The sequence below is a fragment of the Thunnus albacares genome, chromosome 18 (assembly GCF_914725855.1).
Source record: "Thunnus albacares chromosome 18, fThuAlb1.1, whole genome shotgun sequence".
NCBI lineage: Eukaryota > Metazoa > Chordata > Actinopteri > Scombriformes > Scombridae > Thunnus > Thunnus albacares.
Genome location: NC_058123.1, coordinates 6,213,255 through 6,240,504, shown reverse-complemented (window position 1 = coordinate 6,240,504; position 27,250 = coordinate 6,213,255). Strand labels below are relative to the sequence as shown.

General features: G+C 36.2%; 1 protein-coding gene and 1 long non-coding RNA gene across 2 annotated transcripts; both read right to left on the bottom strand.

The window, feature by feature from the left end:
• Nucleotides 1–4,147: 4,147 nt before the first annotated feature.
• Nucleotides 4,148–26,389, bottom strand: LOC122968985 (proteinase-activated receptor 2-like). The gene is made up of 5 exons (XM_044334540.1): nt 26,381–26,389; nt 25,952–25,970; nt 24,779–24,802; nt 23,647–23,673; nt 4,148–5,430 (listed from the first exon to the last, which is right to left on the bottom strand). The coding sequence occupies exons 1-5, from the start codon at nt 26,387–26,389 to the stop codon at nt 4,373–4,375; spliced, it is 1,137 nt and encodes a 378-aa protein (XP_044190475.1). The 3' UTR covers nt 4,148–4,372.
• LOC122967892 lies at nt 10,832–12,920 on the bottom strand. The gene is made up of 3 exons (XR_006398705.1): nt 12,785–12,920; nt 11,604–11,627; nt 10,832–10,848 (listed from the first exon to the last, which is right to left on the bottom strand). It is a non-coding gene; the product is annotated as an uncharacterized LOC122967892 (long non-coding RNA).
• Nucleotides 26,390–27,250: the final 861 nt, after the last annotated feature.

Sequence of the window (27,250 nt, the reverse complement as noted above, 5' to 3'; positions counted from 1 at the left end):
TGCTAACATGTTGTGTGTAAACTGAGGACAATGATAAATAAAGTTCCATAAAAGTTTACCTTCACCTCCCGTAGTATTCTGTACAGCAGTGTAACAGAGGAGGAGTGAACAAGAGCTGAGTGACAATCATTAACTGAAGTGGACAATTACGGTGTTAAAATGCCATTTCAATAGAAAAGAAGAAAAAACAAAGAAGGGTGGATGATGTGTGTTTTCACAAAATGGCAACAAATTAACTGCCAAAGACTGGGGGTCTGGTCAGTTGCTGCTCTGCCTGGTTGGTAATCCAGCCTTACTTTTGAATATTAGCAACATTAGTACTGATGCAGTAACCTTTAAGCAGCATTTTATTGCTGTCAAAGTGGAGCTAATCTTAACAAGGTTATATACTCTTGGCTTGGTTTTACATTTTAGTCTTTATGTGAAAAGAAGCTCTAGCCGTGAAATAAATGTAGTGGAGTAAAAAGTTTCCACCCTATTAACATACATGAGGGGGACAAAATGTTTGCAATAATTTATCATGCACTCCAGTTCACCACCATCACCCACTATAACCTCATAAATAAACACAAAGTTATCACCTTTCTGACAATGTCAACAAAAACTGAAAATGTATAAGCTTCGTAAAAGTAGAATTTTTGTCAGAGCTGTTGTATTGGATTGCATTAGATTGCACAGGTGTTCCTAATAAAGTGCTCAATGAATGTACATATAGGATGTACTGCACATTTCTCACCAGCAGGGGGAAAGCATTAAACAAACTATGCCAAAGAGGGATGTTTGCTGATCACATAAGTGTTGTTTCTTGGTTGTCTTTCACTCACAATGATACAAATGTTACATTTAGACAAAAGATTGTTTTGTTTTAAAAGTGGTGAATATTTAAAGAAAGTACAAAGTAAGACATGACTGAAAGCTTTTCACTGTGAAACATATGTGCAATAAAATAATCTTTTCAGTAAATATATATATAATGACCACAACAAAATAGGACACACACCATGCTTAGTTTTAGCAGAAAATAAGTTTATTAACACAAATTAACTAAATTAGACCAAATCAAACAAAATTAACTAAACATTCACAATATGGAGTGTGGAAATCGGTAGTCATTGATGTGTGATGTGCATGAATATAAAGTGTGTATGTGAGTGTTTTAAGATGCAAGAACGTAAACTTTATTTGTTTATTTTTATTTATTTATTTGCACAGTAAAAGCAAAACAACATAAAACAACACAACAAAAGAGAAGAAACAAATTGTGCAGGTGAGATTTAGAAAACCCCTAGAGGCTTATGGAAGTAATCTCACCTCATTACACATTATAAACAGATACAAAAGTCATGTGATCTACAAAAATAAACAAACAAGCAACCAAAGAGTCAAAAGCAAACATAAAATGACCAAACTACAGAAACAGAACTAAACCAAACCAAGTAGCTGAAGGGGAGAACAGAGAGCCGCAACCAGCAGCAGCTGTGAGCAGTCAGAGATGAATGTGAGACTGAGCTGTGCTGCAGCCTGGACTTAAATAACCTGGGAACCCTGTGGGCCCTCAGCTGTTGCCTGCTGCCCTCATGAACACCTCCAGAGGGAGCAGACAGGTAAATCGCAAGGCCAAACAAAATGTGACACCCACACCTTCCCCTCCCTTAAGACGTTGTCCCATCAGGATCACAGCAACCAAAGCAAAACAAAACAATCTTCAAAACAACAACAACAACAACCCCAGCTGAATAAAATGTTTGACCAACAGCTGGAGGACCAGCAGAGAGAGCAGACAGATAAATCACAAGGTCAAGAAAAGGTGACACCTGGGGTGTTTCCTGTATATATGTATACAGGAAATACAAAACATTGACAAAATAGTAAGTCCTTGTATTTATTTGTATATTCACTTACAGCTTATAAAGTGTCTCAACAGCTATTGGATGGATTGCAATGAAATTTGGTACCTGTTACGCCAAGGATGAAATGTAATAACTTTTTTGCACCCTTCCCCTAGCCTTTCATGTAGTGACATCATCAGGTCAAAATTTATTTCTCATTCATGACCGATGTTCTTTGTTGGATTTTATAAATACTGAGGTCATGAATCAAATTTCCAAATCTCCTGCTGCTTAATGTGTTTGATGTGATGCTGGAATTGAATATCTCACTTAATTTATTAATATGCCGGTTATTTTCTCAATTGATCAATGTTTTTTTTTTTTATACATCAGAAAATTGTGAAAAACATCCATGAAAATTTCCTACAAATGGTTAATTTTAACATTTGAGAATCTGGAACCATCAAAGTATTGGCGTTTATACTTGAAAATGACGGCAACAATTGATCGATCATCAAAATAGCTACCTGTTCATTTTCTGTTGATTGACTTATCAATTAATTGAGCTATAATATCAGCTCTACTTTCAACATTTCATTACAGAACATGCTTAGTATGGCACAATATATGTAAAAAGAAAAACCCAAAAAATCTAAAAGAAACAAACCCACAAACAAACAAAAAGACAACTCAATATTCTGGATTAATAACTGGACATTGGACATTATTAATTGGACAAATGCACTTCATCAGACTAAATGTCTCTCGTTTGTACAAAGTTTGCCACGTCCACTTTATCTTTTTGTGCGACTACTGATATGTGACGTTACAACGAAGGTCAAGTTCATGTCAATCCCTCTAATTTCCTGTTGACTTCAAAACTGACCTTATCACATAAGATGATCAGTTAAATCTTAAAAAACAGCTCTGAAGCAATCTAGTAACGAAGGTAAATATGCAGCTGAGTGATGTGACCACGTCTTTCTACTCCTCTAATAATCTGAACTGCTGCATTCTGGAGAAGCAGGAGTTGTGACTTTGGGTTGAGTCTAAACACAAGGCAAGCTTATAAAAGTATAAAGTATGTAAAAACTGGTTCAGTTTGTAAAGATTATCTTTACTTTGGAGAAAGTTTTATTTTTCTTACTTTTGTCAAGTCCCAAACAGGAAGCACAAACTCCAACTGCATGTTTAATATGTTGAAAACTGCAGTTGCCTTTTATTACGTGCTTTGTGAAATCTACAGTGACAGATCCCACCTGAATAAAGAAATCATTATTCGGTCATATTGACTTGATGACCAGTTAGATGACCAAACACAAAGTTCTTCAACATGATGTAAGGCAGTAAATGGGAAATAATATTGAGGGGTATGTATTTTGTGACCTAGGTTACTTGCCATAGTAGGGAAATTGTGGAGAGGGTTAAAAAGAAGAGGAGAATAAGAGTTTTGTTGGGAGACGTCAATTGTATTATTGGTTGCATATGCTAACATGTTGTGTGTAAACTGAGGACAATGATAAATAAAGTTCCATAAAAGTTTACCTTCACCTCCCGTGGTATTCTGTGCAGCAGTGTAACAGAGGAGGAGTGAACAAGAGCTGAGTGACAATCATTAACTGAAGTGAACAATTACGGTGTTAAAATGCCATTTCAAAAGAAAAGAAGAAAAAACAAAGAAGGGTGGATGATGTGTGTTTTCACAAAATGGCAACAAATTAATTGATACTTTTACAGTTGGACAAAGAAAGAGATATTTCTGACATTATGCCAGGCCCTGGGAGGTATGAAAAATCTTCTACACACAGAATAAATAATTGGGATGAAATTTTTGTCTTTGAGAGGAATTTTAGATGAACACAACCCTGGATTGTGAGCAAAGGTTAAAATATCAGGATTGTTTTGAAAATGAGAAGTACCTGGATTGACCTTTCCCATGTCGACCCATCCACAGAGTCAGGAAACAGCTAGTTAGACAATTACTTTTATTGACAAACTAAAATGTAGATATACAAGCAAAAATTATTACTTTAAAAACACAGACAAACTTTTATCCTACATTATAAAACCTGCTAAATTTTGCCCATTTTAGGTTTGGGTCTCAATTCTGGCACATCAAACATTGACAGAAAATTCATCAAATTACAACATGGAATAAAAGATTAGACCCATTAAAACTAAATAAAGGCAATCATTCATATCCTGCTGAAATCAAGCAAACTGCATCAAGCAAACTGCATAAAACAAGTGTGTCGTAAAAGATATAAAGACAATTAAATGTATTAAAACAATATAAGCAGTCATTTAGACGGCTCAAAGCTCTGAAACAGGAGGTCATTGCCAAAGATGACTCCTAAATTTCCTTACATGTACTGAACCAAACCTGAGGTGGAAGACGTCACAGTAGAATAAGAAAAAAAAGGTAACACTTTATTTTAATTTACTATACAAATGAAGAGACCTGTAAATTAAGTGTTACCGAAAAACGATATCTGAAGGGAGATAATGATCAGGCATAAAACAGCTTAATAATGATTAATCCACTAGCATTCAGTGCTCTGTGTGTTATCTGAGTTAGGCATAGTGTGTTGCTCTTGTGAGTTTTTCAGAGCCCTGAAGGAAACCTTCATCCTCTTCACTGTTCTCTCACTCCTGCAGAGGAACGTGTTCTTCACATGATCCCTGAAGTCCTTGGAGATAAAGTAGTAAACAAAAGGGTCGATGCAGCTGTTGAGACTAGCCAGGCACAGGGTGGTGATGTAAAATCTGTACAGGTGGTTGTTGGCCTTGCCCAACAAGAGGATATAGTGTACCAGCAGCATGATGTTACTGGGGGTGAAGCACACTAAAAACATAACCAATACCGTGATCATCAAGACCACAGCCTTCCGTCGCTTCTTGGTGATGGCAGCATCTGTCATGCTGTTCCTGAGAGCTTTGAGCATGAGGATGTAGGATATGATACACACAATAGTGGGAACAACAAATCCCAGAGTTCCCATTGTCAGGAAGTAGCCAGCTGCTATTTTCACCTGACTTTCCCTGGTGACATCATGGCAGGTAAGGATTTTTGGATTGAAGTTTGTTATTCTGACCTGTTGGTCGTACAGGTAGAGAGGGATGGTGATAAGCCAGACCACCACCCAGACTGTGATGGAGACAGCAACAGCTACAAAGTTTTTCCTCTGCTGCGCGGACAGTGGGTGGACCACCGCCCAATAACGCTGGACACTTATGCAGGTGATAAAGACGATGGAGCAGTACATGTTGCTGTAGAAAAACGCCACCAGCACTTTGCACAGCCCTTCTCCGTAGATCCAGTTGTTGCCGTTGAAGTGGTATGATATCTTCAGGGGGACCCAGATGACAAAGAGCAAGTCAGCCAGAGCCAGGTTTGCCATGTAGATTGACGACGGGTGCTTTTTCTTGGTCCTGAAGAGGAATATCCATATTGCCATGGCGTTGGTGGGCAGCCCCACAGCAAACACAATGATGTAGATGATTGGGAGGAAGATAGTTGTAAGATGACTGCTCAGGAATTCTTTGTCTTTGGATATGACTTCTACCCCATCTGGGCTCTTTCTATCAGGGATGCTTCCACCTGTTGTGAAGTGATAATATGAAAACATGTGAAAAGCAGAGGTGTGCAGGTTTACATGAAGGAACAAACTATAATTTGACTACATCTGAAACTCAAATGTGAGTTGCACTCTGTTCCGATCAGCTGTGAACATTTTGATCTGTTTCCTACTTGTAATAATAGTCCTCTGAGCTTGAGGCAGCAGCATTACAACAACATCCATTTTACATATAACTTTGTTTTATATTTTGATCAAAGTAATTCTTATCCAGCCTATAAAGGCAATCAAGACCAAAACATCAAACAAACAGGGCCTATATTCAACGTATGTTAATGTTGAAGTATTTTTTGGCTGGATGAGCCACAGACCAGCCGTGTAACCGCGGTTATCTGTAAGTGAGTGAGTGTCTGAATAATGAAGTTTCACCATTGGCCGTTGCTCTTTTAAAATGAATCAGTGTGAGATGATGGAAACAGAGAACAGCAGCGAGGCGCAGACTGACTGTGTTTCCTCTGTGGTGCGTTTGGATTTTATAACTGAACTAATACCAGGACGCAAACTTTTTATTTCTCTGATGTTTTCACATCACAAACTATGAACAACAGCAGTAAAATATGAGTCTTGAAGGTAAAACATGCGACTCATGGAGCTGTTATATCAGATTACTATGGGGTGACTGCATTGCAGGTGCGCTTGATTTGACTGCAATTGTGGTAACTGGGCAGAGATGAGCTTCCTGAATTTGCACGCAAAACGCTGTCAAAATTTTCATTCATAATTTCCAGTGCAGCCTCCATGATCATCGACTGGGAAAGAGGCAGAAAAAAGGCACATAGAGTCATGACAGAGGTTGAACATGTAGTTAAAGCGCCCCAAATAATAATCACTCTGACAAAACATTCAATGCAGAGTGAGAAACGAGAATCTGCAGAGTGAAACATATGAAACATCCCAAGAGATGAGTGGAAAGTATCGTTCTTGCAACCGCATTTATACCCTTTTTCACTCAAACGTACCGTAACCATGTCATGTGATACGCTACTTCAGGGACCACTACAGAAAATTGCAAATGAACATTTAATATCCAGGAATGCACATTACAGACACTACCACTGACCATGCCTGTATGCATGTATGTAGGATTGTCCTTTGCATAACTTGAGAACTGTTCATTGTACCTGGCAGGTGGAAAAATTTCAACAAAATTTAATATTATATGTTTCGTACATAAATAACTATATACATACACCCTAAAAGCCATACATGGATACCACATGCTAGTGTATATGGCAACAATTCAATATAGTTCTGATCTGATTATCATGTAGTAATTTTTTCCTCCTATAATTTATTTGTGTGAAGTTGGTGGAGTTAGACATACTTCTTTTTTTATTTTCTTTTTGGTGGTGAAACTACTGCAATTTCCCAGAACTTGGGTATCCAAATTAGTGAAATTGAGAAAACACACTTATGACACTTTTTGTGCAAAGAGTATATAATTTCCATTTGAATTCTTTGTTCATTTCTTCTAATTTTGAATAAGAAGTTGACTTTGGTGCTGCAACAAACATGAAGAAATGAGACAGTGAAAAGTGAGCTTGAGGTAAAGGGAGGCTGAGGTGAAGGTATAGTACATGGTAAAGCACAGCTGATGGTAGAAGTAGACATTGTAAACATTAGAATTACAACTGAATGTTATATATTATTATTTATTTTCAGTCACTCACCTGGTGGACCCACTGGACCCACTGGACCTTGACCTAGAATAACAGAAGAGAAAGAAATTTACACACATGTAATAAAGGCTGTATACTACTGCTATGCAGAATAATATAAATATACACACATTACAAACAGGGATTTCTACCCACCTTTGCTCACTTTACCGATCATGTCTGGATGTCCATTGCTCAGTACTTCGTTGGCTCGGGAGTTGCCATGCTCCCCACCTAGGCTCTCTATACCAAGGGCGCCTCCATCTGTTGTGAAGTGACAATATGAAAACATGTGAAAAGCAGAAGTATGCAGGTTTATATGCAGGAACAAACTATAATTTGACTACATCTGAAACTCAAATGTGAGTTGCACTCTGTTCCTTTCAGCTGTGAGCATTTTGATCTGTTTCCTACTTGTAATAATAGTTCTCTGAGCTTGAGTCAGCAGCATTACAACAACATCCATTTTACATATAACTTTATCATATATTTTGATCAAAGTAATTCTCATCCAGCCTATAGCTTGAGAACTGTTCATTCGATCTACTTCGTACCTGGCAGGTCTATTGCTGGGAATCAAGGAAGTGCAATGTCGATGTGTGAAGTTGTTTGAATGAGTGGTTCTTGAGAAATATATAAAAATACCCCATAAACAATGTTGATTTGCTTCTTCCACCCGTCGAGTCAACGAACGGAAAAACACACAGCAGTATCAGAAGCTCGTTATATTGATGAATGTACAAACAAGATGCACAAATAGCATAAGTAGGTTAGATGTTTTATAAAGTACATTTCAGACTGCCAGAAGTGTACATATTACACTAGACAGAGCAAATGAAGTCTCAATTTACCAACAATGGTAAAATTGTGACCTATTCAACTTTAATGAAAAGTTCTTTTGGCCTGCTTGTGAAAACTATATAATAATCTCACATTTCATTCCATAAAACCAGAAGCACCAAATAATCCCTTCCAGACAATATCATGCTCAAACTGCCTCCTTACTATCACTACCAGTAACCTACTTGTTCCTGTGAAGGAGAAAGCTGCTAATATCAGCTCTTATGAAATGTGACTATTCAAAATACTAACTTGAAAATAGATTTTGGGTTTAAATTCTCCGCACTACCTTTGTTTGATTGAGGGATTGCCAAAAGAAAAGCACATGTAGACATCATTACAACTAAATCCTGTGATCCTTGAACTTCATAATTCACATCATCCAAACTAAATATTCAAAACACATCAACATGATAAGAAATACTGATCGAGACTTTTTTTGGCCCAGCACAGGGAAGATGCAATGAGATATTCTTTTGTTAATAATTCTACTCTAATTCTATTGCTATTGTTAATTGTATTGTTAATTCTTTCCTACAGTATATCTTGACAAAGAGGCTGGAAAGAGGATGAACAGAGCAAAACACCACATCATTTCAAAAAAATCAGAAATCTGACTTTGTGCATAACTTGCTTTACAGGCACTTTAGACAAATTAGACATGAAGCAAAAAACATGAACATGTTTCATTGTCATGAATGGATATAGAATGAAGCAATATTACTAAATATATATAACTAATATAACTACATAGAAAGTAAACATTATGTAGCTACTGTACCCTCACTGGGACCATCCCATCATATGAACTTTAATTAACTGGTTAAAATAAGACAGAGAGAAATTGGGAAACTTCCAAGAAATGAATTAAGATTAAAAAAGATGTTCGTTTCATCTAATTTTGAATAAGATATTGACTTTGGTGGCAGCTGATGGTAGAAGTAGACATTGTAAACATCAGAATTATTACTGAATGTTATATATAAGGAGAATTTATTTTCAGTCACTCACATGGTTCACGTGGTGGACCTGGAATAACAAATGACAAAGAGATTTACACACATGTAATAAAGTGCATACTGCTACTGTGTAGAATTACATAAATGTACACACAGGGATTTTATAGGTTTTTTTTTTTTTGTTAAAGTATCCATTTTCATCTGAACTGGCTGTAGCTTTGTGGCAATATCAGCAGAGGTGTGGGAGGTACAGGACAGAGGATGTGGTTCGCGCCAAATAAACAAGCATAATGTATGTTTTTTTCCCTCTATTTTTCCATTTGAATCAATACAGAATAAAGTAATGTAACTAAATATAATGAGCAGAAACATTATGTACTGTAGCCTCACTGGGATCATCCCATAATTTGAACTTAAATTAACTGGTTAAAATAGGACAGAAAGAAATTAGGAAAATTCAAAGAAGCCCTACATTAATGCAAATTAGTTGCATAAATGTAGGGCTTAAATAATGAATAATATTTGGCAAGAGGCTGATTGTGGTGGGAGAAGTTTGAGTTTCATACTACTTAGCAAACTTTTTTTTTTTAAACAAAATTGAACTTCACATTTTTCATATAAAAATAACTCTATATATGCATCCTAAAAGCCATCCGTGAATACCAATAATAATAGATAGAATAATAGAATAAAAATAGAATAACAACTGAATGTTATATATTAGGAGAATTTATTGTCAGTCACTCACCTGGTGTAATTAATGGAGGTCGACCTGGAATAACAAAAGACAAAGAACTTTACACACATGTAATAAAGGGATATATACTACTACAATGCAGAATAACATGTATATACACACATTACAAACAGAGATTCAGTAGGTTCTTTGTTTTGTTTTATTAAAGCATCCATTTCCATCTAAACTGGCTGTAGCTTTGTGGCAATATCAGCAGAGGTGTAAGAGGTACAGGACAGAGGATGTGGTTCGCGCCAAATGAACAAGCATAATGTATGTTTTTTTCCCTCTATTTTTCCATTTGAATCAATACAGAATAAAGCAATGTAACTAAATATAATGAGTATCATCCCATAATTTGAACTTTAATTAACTGGTTAAAGTAGGACAAAAATAAATTGGGAAAATTCCAAGAAATAAATTAAGATTATAAAAGATCAGTTTCTTTTCTTTGCACTATATAAACATCACACTACTTCATGCATTGGCACTGAATGTTACAAGTGAATGAAAATAGTCATTGCAAATTAGTTGCATAAATGTAGGGCTTAAATAGTGAATAATAGTTGGCAAGAGGTTGATTGTGGTGGGAGAGGTTTGAGTTTCATTCTGCTTAGAAAACATTTTCTTTTCAAACAAAACTGCACATTATTTTTTTCATACACAAATAACTATATATATATATACACCCTAAAAGGCAGATGTGAATACCACATGTTAGTGTATACTATGGCAATAATTCAATATAGTTCTGATCTGTTTATCATGTAGTATTTTTTTCCTCCTATACTTTATTTGTGTGAAGTTGGTGGAGTTAAAGATATTTCTTTTTTTCTTTTCTTTTTGGTGGTGACACTACTGCAAATTCCCAAAACTTTGGTATCCAAGTTAGTGAAATTGAGAAAACACATTCATGCCATTTTTTGTGCAAAGAGTATAAAATTTCCATTTAAATTATGTGTTCATTTCATCTAATTTTGAATAAGATGTTGACTTTGGTGCTGCTACAAAAATGAATAGATCAGACAGTCAAAAGTGAGTTTGAGGTAAAGAGAGGCTGAGGTGAAGGAATAGTACATGGTAAAGCACAGCTGATGGTAGAAGTAGACATTGTAAACATCAGAATTACAACTGAATGTTATATATTAGGAGAATTTATTTGCAGTCACTCACCTGGTTCATATTCACCTGGAATAACAAAAGAGAAAGAGATTTACACACATGTAATAAAGGAGTGTATACTACTACTATGCAGAATAACATAAATATACAGACATTACAAACAGGGATTTTGTAGGTTCCTTGTTTTGTTTTATTAAAGTATCCATTTCCATCTAAAGTGACTAGCTTTGTAGCAATATCAGCAGAGGTGTAAGAAGTACAGGACAGGAGATGTGGTTCATGCCAAATAAAAAAGCACAATGTAGGTTTTTTCCTTGCGACTATTAAATTTGAATGAATACAGAATAAAACAATATAATTAAATATAATGAGCAGAAACATTGTGTACTGTACCCTCACTGGGTCTATCCCATGATCTGAACTTTAATTAACTGGTTAAAATAGAACCAAAATAAATTGGGAAGATTCCAAGAAATAAATTAAGATTATAGAAGATCAATTTGTTTTCCCTGGACTCTACGAACATCACACTACTTCATGCATTGGCACTAAATGCTACTGTGAATGAAAATAGTTATTGCAAATTAATTGCATAAATGTAGAGCTTAAATAGTGAATAATAGTTGGCAAGAGGTTTATTGTGGTGGGAGAGGTTTTAGTTCCATGCTGACAGACAGTGAAAAGTGAGCTTGAGGTAAAGGGAGGCTGAGGTGAAGGTATAGTACATGGTAAAGTACAGCTGATGGTAGAAGTAAACATTGTAAACATTAGAATTACAACTGAATGTTATATATTAGGAGAATTTATTTGCGGTCACTCACTTAGTAGATCTGGTGGACCTTGACCTGGAATAACAAAAGATAAAGAGATCTACACATATAAAGGGAGCTATACTACTACTATGCAGAATAACTTCGCAGCGATATGAGCGGAGGTGTAAGAGGCACAGGACAAGGGATGTGGTTCGAGGCAAATAAACAAGCATACTGTTGGGGTTTTTCACCCTCTATTTTTACATTTGAATGAACACAGAATAAAGCAATATAACTACATATATATTAATATATAACAACAAGACGCATACAGGTCGTGAACGTATTACAGACAAAGTTATTTTTACAATGAGCGGAGCGGTTTCGCTTTTCTTCACATATCAGCACAGAGATTGTTTTATAATGAAAATTACAGAAAGAGTAAGAGACACATTTTGTGTGTCTTTAGTCAACAGAGGCACGCACACAGAGCTCTTCAACATCACAAATCAATTTTCATGTATTTTGCTTCTTTTACTTCTATAGTATTTCGCATCTAAAACATAATCTACTGAAATGTCCGTCAGAATGGTTTTTATACAGCTATTAATGAGACTGAATTGTACATTAATGTCGTTCATGTGTCACTGAATGTAATCCGGGATGTTGCAAAAACATCAGTAATGATGTTTGTTGCCCACAGTTGGCTGTGCGTCAGATTCTTTCCTTTTTACTTTATTAAATACCTGCAGCATCACACAGAAGCTGAAACGATACATTAGTGATGTGCGCATTCACGCACCTGGCACAGCAGCAGTAACTTCATTAACAGGATCGGCAAGGATATAACGGTAAATAATGTTCTGTGTTCTGCTACCCATCTACACCATTAACTGTATATAAAGAGGTCAGCTGTTACACACAGATTCCAGGTTTATACGGTAGGATTGTTTGTAATAAAGCATATACATGAACATACAATATCTGTGTCCGTGACCCCAGAAAATATATTAATGGAACCGTGTGTGCGTCCGTGATCACCCCGCATTTCTGAAATGAATCCGGCGCCCCTGACACTGACTATCTCTGTAACAAATTGTCCACAATTTCACACATTCACCATACACGGTCCAGCCATATAGGCTACTAGGTTATGGCCAAGTCTTTTTGGATTTTAAATCTACCTGAGCTGAATGTTTTCATGACAGCATAAAACATTAGTGATGGAAAAAAACAAAGCAATATCTTACCTGACTGACAAAGACAAGTCTGGACGCAACACAAAAGGAGAAACAGGTGAGACCATCGAGTCTTTAAAGTCATGGCTGCAAGAGCGTGTTAAAATAAAATGTAATGTAATGTCCGATGGTGTTACTGCTTCACTGTTTGAAGTGCCATTCCCTCTTCAAATAGATGATTTGGACACTAGTTGATGTGACTGAGTCAGCTGACCGCATCTAACCAACCGAGACACAGCTCGGGTTGATTTCGGTAATATGATAATAATCTCACTCATGAGTTCATCTTCCTTCCGTCATTGATAACTAGAACACGCATTTCTCTTCATCTGCACTACAGGAACATTATGTGGAAACATTCAAAACCCGCTTATCAATTATATTTCTACGCCTCCACTGATATAATATCAAAGAATAACTTATATATTGTCAGAAGATATTATTTTATGTTTAAATGACCAGCGTGTGTGACTTTTTTTTTTTTTTTTAGGTCTGCAGGTTTCATTTATGGACTTTGGTGGTTATTGTCCTTCTATTTAGATTATGCATTGAATTTTAGAAGTGACAGTAACACAGCGTAAAATACTCTATTACAAGCAAAAGCCATGCATTCAAACTATTGCTTCATTAAAAGTACATAAGTATTAATTATCTGTTACCAGCTTCTCATATGTGAATATTTGCTATTTTTCTGATATATTATATATATTTCTTATGTATTTGAGTTTTTGAGTCTTGGTCAGATAAATATATATAATACACCTTAAAAAAACACACACACCCAAAAATCTAAAAACAAACAAACAAACAAAAAAATCAACAACTCAATATTCCGGATTAATTAGATTCAATGGATTAATATAAATTGAGTGGACAAATGCACTTCATCAGTCTATATGTCTGTAGTCTGTACAAAGTTTGCCACGTCCTCTTTATCTTATTGTGCGCCAACTGATACATGATATTACCTGATGTTGCAACAAACGTGAGTAAAAGCACCCTATAACTTCCTGGTGACTTCAAAACTGTCCTCATCATGTAAGATGATCAGTTAAATCTTAAAAAACAGCTCTGAAGCAATCTAGTAACTAAGGTAAATATGCAACTGAGTGATGTGACCACGTCTTTCTACTCCTCTAATAATCTGAACTGCTGCATTCTGGACAAGCTGGAGATGTGACTTTGGGTTGAGTCTAAACACAAGACAAGCTTCTAAAAGTATAAAATATATAAAAAACTGGTTCAATTTGTAAAGATTATCTTTACTTTGGAGAAAGTTTTATTTTTCTTACTTTTGTCAAGTCCCAAACAGGAAGCACCAACTCCAACTGTATGTTTAATATGTTGAAAACTGCAGTTGCCTTTTATTACGTGCTTTGTGAAATCTACAGTGACAGATCCCACCTGAACAAAGAAATCATTATTTGGTCATATTGACTTGATGACCAGTTAGATGACCAAACACAAAGTTCTTCAACATGCTCTAAGGCAGTAAATGAGAAATAATATTGAGGGGTATGTATTTTAAATGTATTTGTATGTATTTCAAACTAAAATGTAGATATGCAAGCAAAAATTATTTCTTTAAAAAACACAGACAAACTTTTATCCTACATTATAAAACCTGCTGAATTTTGTCCATCTTAGGTTTGGGTCTCAATTCTGGCACATCAAACACTGACAGAAAATTCATCAAATTACAACATGGAATAAAAGATTAGACCCATTAAAACTACACAAAGGCAATCATTCATATCCTGCTGAAATCAAGCAAACTGCATCAAGCAAAGTGCATAAAACAAATGTGTCGTAAAAGATGTAAAGATAATTAGATGTATTAAAACAATATAAGCAGTAATTTAGACAGCTCAAAGCTCTGAAACAGGAGGTCATTGCCAAAGACTGGGGGTCTGGTCAGTTGCTGCTCTGCCTGGTTGGTAATCCAGCCTTACTTGTGAATATTAGCAACATTATTACTGATGCAGTAACCTTTAAGCAGCATTTTATTGCTGTCAAAGTGGAGCTAATCTTAACAAGGTTATATACTCTTGGCTTGGCTTTACATTTTAGTCTTTATGTGAAAATAAGCTCTAGCCATGAAATAAATGTAGTGGAGTAAAAAGTTTCCACCCTATTAACATACATGAGGGGGACAAAATATTTCCAACAATTTTCAATATAATGCTCTCCAGTACACCACTACCATCCACCAACTACGACCTCAATAATAAACACAAAGTAGAATTATCACCTTTCTCATAATGTCAACAAAAACTGAAAACGTAAAAGCCTCGTAAAAAAGTAGAATTTATGTCAGAGCTGTTGTATTGGATTGCATTTAATTGCACAGGTGTTCCTAATAAAGTGCTCAGTTAGTGTACATATCGGATGTACTGCACATTTCTCACCAGCAGGGGGAAGCATTAAACAAACTATACCAAGGAGGGATGTTTGCTGATCACATAAGTGTTGCTTCTTGGTTGTCTTTCACTCTCACAATGATACTCAAACATATTTAGACAAAAGGTTGTTTTGTTTTAGAAGTGATGTATATTTAAAGAAAGTACAAAGCAAAGAATGACAGAAAGCTTTTCACTGTGAAACATATGTGCAATAAAGTAATTTTTTCAGTAAATATATATATTGTTATGACCCGGCTCATTGGCCGCACCAAAATAGAACACACACCATGCTTAGTTTTAATAGAGAATAATTAACCAAATTAGACAAAATTAAACAAAATGAAAAATTCACAATATGGAGTGTGGAAATCAGTAGTCAGTGGTGTATGATGTGCATGAGTGTAAAATGTGTGTGTGAGTGTTTTAAGGTGCAAGAACATAAAACATAACCAAACTACGGAAACAGAACTAAACCAAACCAAGTAGCTGAAGGGGAGAACAGAGAGCCGCAACCAGCAGTTTTGTGTTTTTGTGCAACTATTGATACATGACATTACAGCGAAGGTCAAGTTCATGTCAATCCCTCTAATTTCCTGTTGACTTCAAAATCGACCTTATCACGTAAGATGATCAGTTAAATCTTAAATAACAGCTCTGAAGCAATCTAGTAACTAAGGTAAATATGCAACTGCGTGATGTGACCACGTCTTTCGACTCCTCTAATAATCTGAACTGCTGCATTCTGGACAAGCAGTTGTGACTTTGGGTTGAGTCTAAACACAAGACAAGCTTATAAAAGAATAAAATATATAAAAACTGGTTCAATTTGTAAAGATTATTTTTACTTTGGAGAAAGTTTTATTTTCTTTTGTCAAGTCCCAAACAGGAAGCACAAACCCCAACTGCATGTTTAATATGTTGAAAACTGCAGTTACCTTTTATTATGTGCTTTGTGAAATCTACAGTGACAGATCCCACCTGAATAAAGAAATCATTATTTGGTCATATTGACTTGATGACCAGTTAGATGACCAAACACAAAGTTCTTCAACATGATGTAAGGCAGTTAATGGGAAATAATATTGAGTGGCATGTTTTTAGTGACCTAGGTTACTTGCCATAGTAGGGAAATTGTGGAGAGGGTTAAAAAGAAGAGGAGAAGAAGAGTTTTTTTTTGGGAAAAGTCAATTGTATTATTGGTTGCATATGCTAACATGTTGTGTGTAAACTGAGGACAGTGATAAATAAAGTTCCATAAAAGTTTACCTTCACCTCCCGTAGTATTCTGTGCAGCAGTGTAACAGAGGAGGAGTGAACAAGAGCTGAGTGACAATCATTAACTGAAGTGAACAATTACGGTGTTAAAATGCCATTTCATTTTGTCTTTGACAGGAATTTTAGATGAACACAACCCTGGATTGTGAACAAAGGTTAAAATATCAGGATTATTTTGAAAATGAGAAGTACCTGGATTGACCTTTCCCATGCTGACCCATCCACAGAGTCAGGAAACCGCTAGTTAGACAATTACTTTTATTGACAAACTAAAATGTAGATATACAAGCAAAAATTATTACTTTAAAAAACACAGACAAACTTTTATCCTACAGTATAAAACCTGCTAAATTTTGCCCATTTTAGGTTTGGGTCTCAATTCTGGCACATCAAACACTGACAGAAAATTCATCAAATTACAACATGGAATAAAAGATTAGACCCATTAAAACTACACAAAGGCAATCATTCATATTCTGCTGAAATCAAGCAAACTGCATAAAACAAATGTGTCGTAAAAGATATAAAGAGAATTAGACGTATTAAAACAATATAAGCAGTAATTTAGACAGCTCAAAGCTCTGAAAGAGGGGGTCATTGCCAAAGACTGGGGGTCTGGTCAGTTGCTGCTCTGCCTGGTTGGTAATCCAGCCTTACTTGTGAATATTAGCAACATTATTACTGATGCAGTAACCTTTAAACCGCAATTTATTGCTGTCAAAGTGGAGCTAATCTTAACAAGGTTATATACTCTTGGCTTGGTTTTACATTTTAGTCTTTATGTGAAAAGAAGCTCTAGCCGTGAAATAAATGTAGTGGAGTAAAAAGTTTCCACTCTATTAACATACATGAGGGGGCAAATTATTTCCAACAATTTTCAATATAATGCTCTCCAGTACACCACTACCATCCACCAACTACGACCTCAATAATAAACACAAAGTAGAATTATCACCTTTCTCATAATGTCAACAAAAACTGAAAACGTATAAGCCTTGTAAAAAAAGTAGAATTTATGTCAGAGTTGTTGTATTGGATTGCATTTAATTGCACAGGTGTTCCTAATAAAGTGCTCAGTTAGTGTACATATAGGATGTACTGCACATTTCTCACCAGCAGGGGGAAGCATTAAACAAACTATACCAAGGAGGGATGTTTGCTGATCACATAACTGTTGCTTCTTGGTTGTCTTTCACTATCACAATGATACTCAAACATATTTAGACAAAAGGTTGTTTTGTTTTAGAAGTGATGTATATTTAAAGAAAGTACAAAGCAAGGAATGACAGAAAGCTTTTCACTGTGAAACATATGTGCAATAAAATAATTTTTTCAGTAAATATATATATTGTTATGACCCGGCTCATTTGCCGCACCAAAATAGAACACACACCATGCTTAGTTTTAATAGAGAATAAGTTAATTAACACAAATTAGACAAAATTAAACAAAATGAAAAATTCACAATATGGAGTGTGGAAATCAGTATTCAGTGGTGTATGATGTGCATGAGTGTAAAATGTGTGTGTGAGTGTTTTAAGGTGCAAGAACATAAAATGACCAAACTACAGAAACAGAACTAAACCAAACCAAGTAGCTGAAGGGGAGAACAGAGAGCCGCAACCAGTAGCAGCCGTAAGCAGTCAGAGAAGAATGTGAGACTGGGCTGTGCTGCAGCCTGGACTTAAATAACCTGGGAACCCTGTGGGCCCTCAGCTGTTGCAAGCTGCCCTCATGAGCACCTCTAGAGGGAGCAGACAGGTAAATCACAAGGCCAAACAAAATGTGACACCCACCCCTTCCCCTCCCTTAAGATGTCCCATCAGGATCACCGCAACCAAAGCAAAACAAAACAATCGTCAAAACAACAACAACAACCCCAGCTGAATAAAATGTTTGACCAACAGCTGGAGGACCAGCAGAGAGAGCAGACAGATAAATCACAAGGCCAAGAAAAGGTGACACCTGGGGTGTGTATATATGTATACAGGAAATACAAAACATTAACAAAATAGTAAGTCCTTGTATTTATTTGCATATTCTCTTGCAGCTTATAAAGCGTCTCAACAGCTATTGGATGGATTGCAATGAAATTTGGTAGCTGTTACGCCAAGGATGAAATTTAATAACTTTTTTGAACCCTTCCCCTAGCCTTTCATGTAGTGACATCATCAGGTCAAAATTTATTTCTCGTTCATGACCGATGTTCTTTGTTGGATTTTATAAATACTGAGGTCATGAATCAAATTTCCAAATCTCCTGCCACTTAATGTGTTGATGTTGATGATGTAATGTGATGCTGGAATTGAATATCTCACTTTATTTATTAATATGCCGATTATTTTCTCAATTGATCAATGTTTATTTTTTTTATACATCAGAAAATTGTGAAAAACACCCATCAAAATTTCCTGCAAATGGTTAATTTTAACATTTGAGAAGCTGAAACCATCAAAGTACTGGCGTTTATACTTAAAAATGACTGCAACAATTGATTATCAAAATAGCTACCTGATAATTTTCTGTTGATTGACTTATCAATTAATTGAGCTATTGTTTCAGCTCTACTTTCAACATTTCATTACAGAACATGCTTAGTATGGCGCAATATATGTAAAAAGAAAAAACCCAAAAATATAAAAGAAACAAACAAACAACAAAAAAAAGAAAACTCAATATTCTGGATTCATTAGATTAATTGGATTAACATAAATTGAGTGGACAAATGCACTTCATCAGACTAAATGTCTCTGGTTTGTACAAAGTTTGCCACGTCCACTTTATCTTGTTGTGCAACTATTGATACGTGACATTACAGCGAAGGTCAAGTTCATGTCAATCCCTCTAATTTCCTGTTGACTTCAAAATCGACCTTATCACGTAAGATGATCAGTTAAATCTTAAATAACAGCTCTGAAGCAATCTAGTAACTAAGGTAAATATGCAACTGCGTGATGTGACCACGTCTTTCGACTCCTCTAATAATCTGAACTGCTGCATTCTGGACAAGCAGTTGTGACTTTGGGTTGAGTCTAAACACAAGACAAGCTTATAAAAGAATAAAATATATAAAAACTGGTTCAATTTGTAAAGATTAGTTTTACTTTGGAGAAAGTTTTATTTTCTTTTGCCAAGTCCCAAACAGGAAGCACAAACTCCAACTGCATGTTTAATATGTTGAAAACTGCAGTTACCTTTTATTACGTGCTTTGTGAAATCTACAGTGACAGATCCCACCTGAACAAAGAAATCATTATTTGGTCATATTGACTTGATGACCAGTTAGATGACCAAACACAAAGTTCTTCAACATGATGTAAGGCAGTAAATGGGAAATAATATTGAGTGGCATGTTTTTAGTGACCTAGGTTACTTGCCATAGTAGGGAAATTGTGGAGAGGGTTAAAAAGAAGAGGAGTTTTTTTTTGGGAAAAGTCAATTGTATTATTGGTTGCATATGCTAACATGTTGTGTGTAAACTGAGAACAGTGATAAATAAAGTTCCATAAAAGTTTACCTTCACCTCCCGTAGTATTCTGTGCAGCAGTGTAACAGAAGAGGAGTGAACAAGAACTGAGTGACAATCATTAACTGAAGTGAACAATTACGGTGTTAAAATGCCATTTCAAAAGAAAAGAAGAAAAAACAAAGACGGGTGGATGATGTGTGTTTTCACAAAATGGCAACAAATTAGTTGGTATTTTTACAGTTGGACAAAGAAAGAGACATTTCTGACATTATGCCAGGCCCTGGGAGGTATGAAAAATCTTCTACACACAGAATAAATAATTGGGATGAAATTTTGTCATTGAGAGGAATTTTAGATGAACACAACCCTGGATTGTGAACAAAGGTTAAAATATCAGGATTATTTTGAAAATGAGAAGTACCTGGATTGACCTTTCCCATGTCGACCAGTCCACAGAGTCAGGAAACAGCTAGTTAGACAATTACTTTTATTGACAAACTAAAATGTAGATATACAAGCAAAAATTATTACTTTAAACAACACACACAAACTTTTATCCTACATTATAAAACCTGCTAAATTTTGCCCATTTTAGGTTTGGGTCTCAATTCTGGCACATCAAACACTGACAGAAAATTCATCAAATTACAACATGGAATAAAAGATTAGACCCATTAAAACTAAATAAAGGCAATCATTCATATCCTGCTGAAATCAAGCAAACTGCATCAAGCAAAGTGCATAAAACAAGTTTGTCGTAAAAGATATAAAGACAATTAAATGTATTAAAACAATATAAGCAGTCATTTAGACAGCTCAAAGCTCTGAAACAGGAGGTCATTGCCAAAGATGACTCCTAAATTTCCTTACATGTACTGAACCAAACCTGAGGTGGAAGACGTCACAGTAGAATAAGAAAAGAAAGGTAACACTTTATTTTATTTTAATATACAAATAAAGAGACCTGTAAATTAAGTGTAAACCTTCATCCTCTTCACTGTTCTCTCACTCCTGCAGAGGAACGTGTTCTTCACATGATCCCTGAAATTCTTGGAGATAAAGTAGTAAACAAAAGGGTCGATGCAGCTGTTGAGACTAGCCAGGCACAGGGTGGCGATGTAAAATCTGTACAGGTGTTTGTTGGCCTCGCCCAACAGGAGGATATAGTGTACCAGCAGCATGATGTTACTGGGGGTGAGGCACACTAAAAACATAACCAACGCCGTGATCATCAAGACCACAGCCTTCCGTCGCTTCTTGGTGATGGCAGCATCTGTCATGCTGTTCCTGAGAGCTTTGAGCATGAGGATGTAGGATATGATGCACACAATAGTGGGAACAACAAATCCCAGAGTTCCCATTGTCAGGAAGTAGCCAGCTGCTATTTTCACCTGACTTTCCAAGGTGACATCATGGCAGGTAAGGATTTTTGGATTGAAGTTTGTTATTCTGACCTGTTGGTCATACAGGTAGAGAGGGATGGTGATAAGCCAGGCCACCACCCAGATTGTGACGGAGACGGCAACGGGTATGCGGTTGTCCCTCTGCTGCGCGGACAGTGGGTGGACCACCGCCCAATAACGCTGGACACTTATGCAGGTGATAAAGGCGATGGAGCAGTACATTTTGCTGTAGAAAAACGCCACCAGCACTTTGCACAGCCCTTCTCCGTAGATCCAGTTGTTCCCGTTGAAGTGGTATGATATCTTCAGGGGGACCCAGATGACAAAGAGCAAATCAGCCAGAGCCAGGTTTGCCATGTAGATCGACGACGGGTGCTTTTTCTTGGTCCTGAAGAGGAATACCCATATTGCCATGGCGTTGGTGGGCAGCCCCACAGCAAACACAATGATGTAGATGATTGGGAGGAAGATAGTTGTAAGATGACTGCTCAGGTATTCTTTGTCTTGACGTCTGACTTCTACCCCATCTGGGCTCTTTATATCAGGGATGCCTCCACCTGTTGTGAAGTGATAATATGAAAACATGTGAAAAGCAGAAGTATGCAGGTTTACATGAAGGAACAAACTATAATTTGACTACATCTGAAACTCAAATGTGAGTTGCACTCTGTTCCGATCAGCTGTGAACATTTTGATCTGTTTCCTACTTGTAATAATAGTCCTCTGAGCTTGAGTCAGCAGCATTACAACAACATCCATTTTACATATAACTTTGTTTTATATTTTGATCAAAGTAATTCTTATCCAGCCTATAAAGGCAATCAAGACCAAAACATCAAACAAACAGGGCCTATATTCAACGTATGTTAATGTAGAAGTACTTTTTGGCTGGATGAGCCACAGACCAGCCGTATAACCGCAGTTATCTGTAAGTGAGTGAGTGCCTGAGTAATGAAGTTTCACCACTGGTTGGCCGGCAGAGTGATGAAGTTTCACCATTGGCCGTTGCTCTTTTAAAATGAATCAGCGTGAGATGATGGAAACAGAGAACAGCAGCGAGGCGCAGACTGACTGTGTTTCCTCTGTGGTGTGTTTGGATTTTATAACTGAACTAATACCAGGACGCAAACTTTTTATTTCTCTGATGTTTTCACATCACAAACTATGAACAACAGCAGTTAAATACGAGTCTTGAGGGTAAAACATGCGACTCATGGAGCTGTTATATCAGATTTCTATGGGGTGACTGCATTGCAGGTGCGCTTGATTTGACTGCAATTGTGGTAACTGGGCAGAGATGAGCTTCCTGAATTTGCACACAAAACGCTGTCAAAATTTTCATTCATAATTTCCAGTGCAGCCTCCATGATCATCGACTGGGAAAGAGGCAGAAAAAAGGCACATAGAGTCATGACAGAGGTTGAACATGTAGTTAAAGCGCCCCAAATAATAATCACTCTGACAAAAATTTCAATGCAGAGTGAGAAACGAGAATCTGCAGAGTGAAACATATGAAACATCCCAAGATATGAGTGGAAAGTATTGTTCTTGCAACTGCATTTATACCCTTTTTGACTCAAACGTACCGTAACCATGTCATGTGATATGCTACGTCAGCACACTTTACCAGCAAATATTACTGGGACCACTACAGAAAATTGCAAATGAACATTTAATATCCAGGAATGCACATTACAGACACTACCACTGACTATGCCTGTATGCATGTATGTAGGATTGTCCTTCGCATAACTTGAGAACTGTTCATTGTACCTGGCAGGTGGAAAAATTTCAACAAAATTTCATATTATATGTTTCGTACGTAAATAACTATATATATACACCCTAAAAGCCATACATGGATACCACATGCTAGTGTATATGGCAATAATTCAAAATAGTTCTAACCTGATTATCATGTAGTATTTTTTTCCTCCTATAGTTTATTTGTGTGTAGTTGGTGAAGTTAGACATATTTCTTTTTTTATTTTCTTTTTGGTGGTGAAACTACTGCAATTTCCCAGAACTTGGGTATCCAGATTGGTGAAATTGAGAAAATAAACTTATGTCACTTTTTGTGCAAAGAGTACATCATTTCTATTGAACTTTCTGATCATTTCATGTAAATTTTGAATAAGATGTTGACTTTGGTGCTGCTACAAACATGAATAGATCAGATAGTGAAAAATGAGTTTGAGGTAAAGAGAGGCTGAGGTTAAAGTATTGTACATGGTAAAGCACAGCTGATGATAGAAGTAGACATTGTAAACATTAGAATTACAGCTGAATGTTATATATTAGTAGAATTTATTTTTAGTCACTCACGTGGATGACCGTCTCCTGGACCTTGATCTAGAATAACAAAAGACAAAGAAATTTACACACAGGTAATAAAGGAGTGTATACTACTGCTATGTAGAATTACATAAATATACACACATTACAAACAGGGACTTTGCAGGTTCTTTGTTTTGTTTTATTGAAGCATCCATTTCCATCTAAACTGGCTGTAACATTGCAGCGATATCAGCAGAGGTGTAAGAGGTACAGGAGTACAGGAATAAATACAAAATAAAGCAATATAATTAAATATAATGAGCAGAAACATTATGTACTGTATCCTTACTGGGATCATCCCATAATTTGAACTTTAATTAACTGGTTAAAGAAGGACAGAAAGAAATTGGGAAAATTCCAAGAAATAAATTAAGATAAAAAGAGATCAGTTTCTTTTCTTTGCACTATATGAACATCACACTACTTCATGCATTGGCACTGAATCTTACAAGTGAATGAAAATAGTTATTGCAAATTAGTTGTGTAAATGTAGGGCTTAAATAGTGAATAATATTTGGCAAGAGGTTGATTGTGGTGGGAAAGGTTTGAGTTTCATGCTGTTTACAAAACATTTTCTTTTCATACAAAATTGCACATTACATGTTTCTTGTATAAAATAACTATATATATATACCCTAAAAGGCAGATGTGAATACCACATGTTAGCGTATACTATGGCAATAATTCAATATAGTTCTGATCTGTTTATCATGTAGTGTTTTTTTCCTCTTATACTTTATTCATGTGCAGTTGGTGGAGTTAGACTTTTTTTTTTTTTTTTTTAATTTATTTGGTGTAAGTACTTTTACAATTTCCCAGAACTTGGGTATCCAGATTAGTGAAATTGAGAAAATAAACTTATGCCACTTTATGTGCAAAGAGTACATCATTTTCATTTGAATTTTCTGATCATTTCATGTAAATTTGGATAAGATGTTGGCTTTGGTGCTGCTACAAACATGAATAGATCAGACAGTCAAGAGTGAGCTTGAGGTAAAGGGAGGCTGAGGTGAAGGTATAGTACATGGTAAAGCACAGCTGATGGTAGAAGTAGACATTGTAAACATTAGAATTACAACTGAATGTTATATATAAAGAGAATTTATTTTCAGTCACTCACTTGGTGGAAATGGTGGAGGTGTACCTGGAATAACAAAAGAGATTTACACACATGTAATAAAGGAGTGTATACTACTACTATGCAGAATAACATAAATATACACACATTACAAACAGGGACTTTGTAGGTTCCTTGTTTTGTTTTATTAAAGTATCCATTTCCATCTAAACTGACTAGCTTTGTAGCGATATCAGCAGAGGTGTAAGAAGTACAGGACAGGAGATGTGGTTCATGCCAAATAAAAAAGCACAATGTAGGTTTTTTCCTTGTGACTATTACATTTGAATGAATACAGAATAAAACAATATAATTAAATATAATGAGCAGAAACATTGTGTACTGTACCCTCACTGGGTCTATCCCATGATCTGAACTTTAATTAACTGGTTAAAATAGAACCAAAATAAATTGGGAAGATTCCAAGAAATAAATTAAGATTATAGAAGATCAATTTGTTTTCCCTGGACTCTACGAACATCACACTACTTCATGCATTGGCACTAAATGCTACTGTGAATGAAAATAGTTATTGCAAATTAATTGCATGAATGTAGAGTTTAAATAGTGAATAATGTAATGTTGCAAAAACATCAGTAATGATGTTTGTTGCCCACAGTTGGCTGTGCGTCAGATTCTTTCCTTTTTACTTTATTAAATACCTGCAGCATCACACAGAGGCTGAAACGATACATTAGTGATGTGCGCATTCACGCACCTGGCACAGCAGCAGTAACTTCATTAACAGGATCGGCAAGGATCTAACGGTAAATAATGTTCTGTGTTCTGCTACCCATCTACACCATTGACTGTATATAAAGAGGTCAGCTGTTACACACAGATTCCAGGTTTATACGGTAGGATTGTTTGTAATAAAGCATATACATGAACATACAATATCTGTGTCCGCGACCCCAGAAAAGTATGAATGGAACCGTGTGCGCGTCCGCGGTCCCCCCGCACTTCTGAAATGAATCCGGCGCCCCTGACACTGACTATCTCTGTAACAAATTGTCCATAATTTCACACATTCAACATACACGGTCCAGCCATATAGGCTACTAGGTTATGACCAAGTCTTTTTGGATTTTAAATCTACTTGAGGTGAATGTTTTCATGACAGCACAAAAAACAAAGAAAAAAACAAAGCAATCTTCTTACTTTGTCTTATCTTACCTGACTGACAAAGACAAGTCTGGACGCAACACAAAAGGAGAAACAGGTGAGACCATCGAGTCTTTAAAGTCATGGCTGCAAAAGCGGGTTAAAATAATATGTAATGTAATGTCCGATGGTGTTACTGCTTCACTGTTTGAACTGCCATCCCCTATTTAAATAGATGATTTGGACACTAGTTGATGTCACTGAGTCAGCTGACCGCATCTAACCAACCGAGACACAGCTCAGGTTGATTTCGGTAATATGATAATAATCTCACTCATGAGTTCATCTTCCTTCCGTCATTGATAACTAGAACACGCATTTCTCTTCATCTGCACTACAGGAACATTATGTGGAAAGTCATGCATTCAAACTATTACTTCACTAAAAGTACATGAGTATTAATGCCGTAAAAATACTCCGTATGAACATGGCCGGAATTACCTCCGACATGGTCCCAGGGCAAAGGTTTGTTTTTGGCCCCCAGAACATATGGGAGTAGGACTCTAGCGCTGAAATTATTAGTTGATTAATTGATTTGCTGATATGACTGACAATTAATTGCCAGTAATATTCATAATTGATTAATTGTTTAAGTCATTTTTTAATCAAACATGCCAGAAATTCTCTGGTACCAGCTTCTTATATGTGAATATGTGCTAGTTTTGTTATATATTATACATATTCATATATATATTGTAATGATTTCTGCCTTCAGACAACCGAAACCCCCTGATGTGGATAAGGCACCGGCAGACGGCTTTCCTCTACCTCTGACACAGGTATCAAACGGGTTCCCAAAATCTACACGCGAGACCATCCTAGCCTTGCTTAGGGAACCAGATTTCAGCTTGTCTTCTATAATCACAAGCTGTCATTGAACAGCTCTAAACGGGCCTATTTAGTAAGGAATGCCTGACAGCTGGGTTGCAACGAAGTGTATTGGTGCAAATAGGTGTTGGAGGTTTGAAAGTACTCCAACATGGCCTTCTAATAGGTCATCACTGGAGGAGGCCCACTCTGACGGTCGAGGGCATTGCCTGTTTTTATAGGGCAATGTCGATGCCCTGGCCCTAACAGTTTAGCCAGTTAAACATCTATAATAAACCTGTCAACCTGATTCTGTACTGAAATTATACCTCTATCACATGTGAAGCAGGTTGATCTCAATTATTAAATCTAAACCATTCAGATTCTATTAATTAATAAATATTGCAAGTTCATCCTTAGCAAATTTCATTATAAATTTGTAATCCAAGTAAATTTAAATCTCATGTCAGCCATATCCCAGGGGGGCGCCCTCTTACCTGGAAG

Bases quoted from the DNA above. Each gene is read 5' to 3' on its own strand.
- LOC122968985 (XM_044334540.1), bottom strand. The intron at 23,674-24,778 runs GTGAGTGACTGA...TTGTTATTCTAG, and splicing joins ACCTCCACCATTTCCACCAA to ATCAAGGTCCAGGAGACGGT. The intron at 5,431-23,646 runs GTGAGTGACTAA...ACTTCACAACAG, and splicing joins TCCAGGAGACGGTCATCCAC to GTGGAAGCATCCCTGATAGA.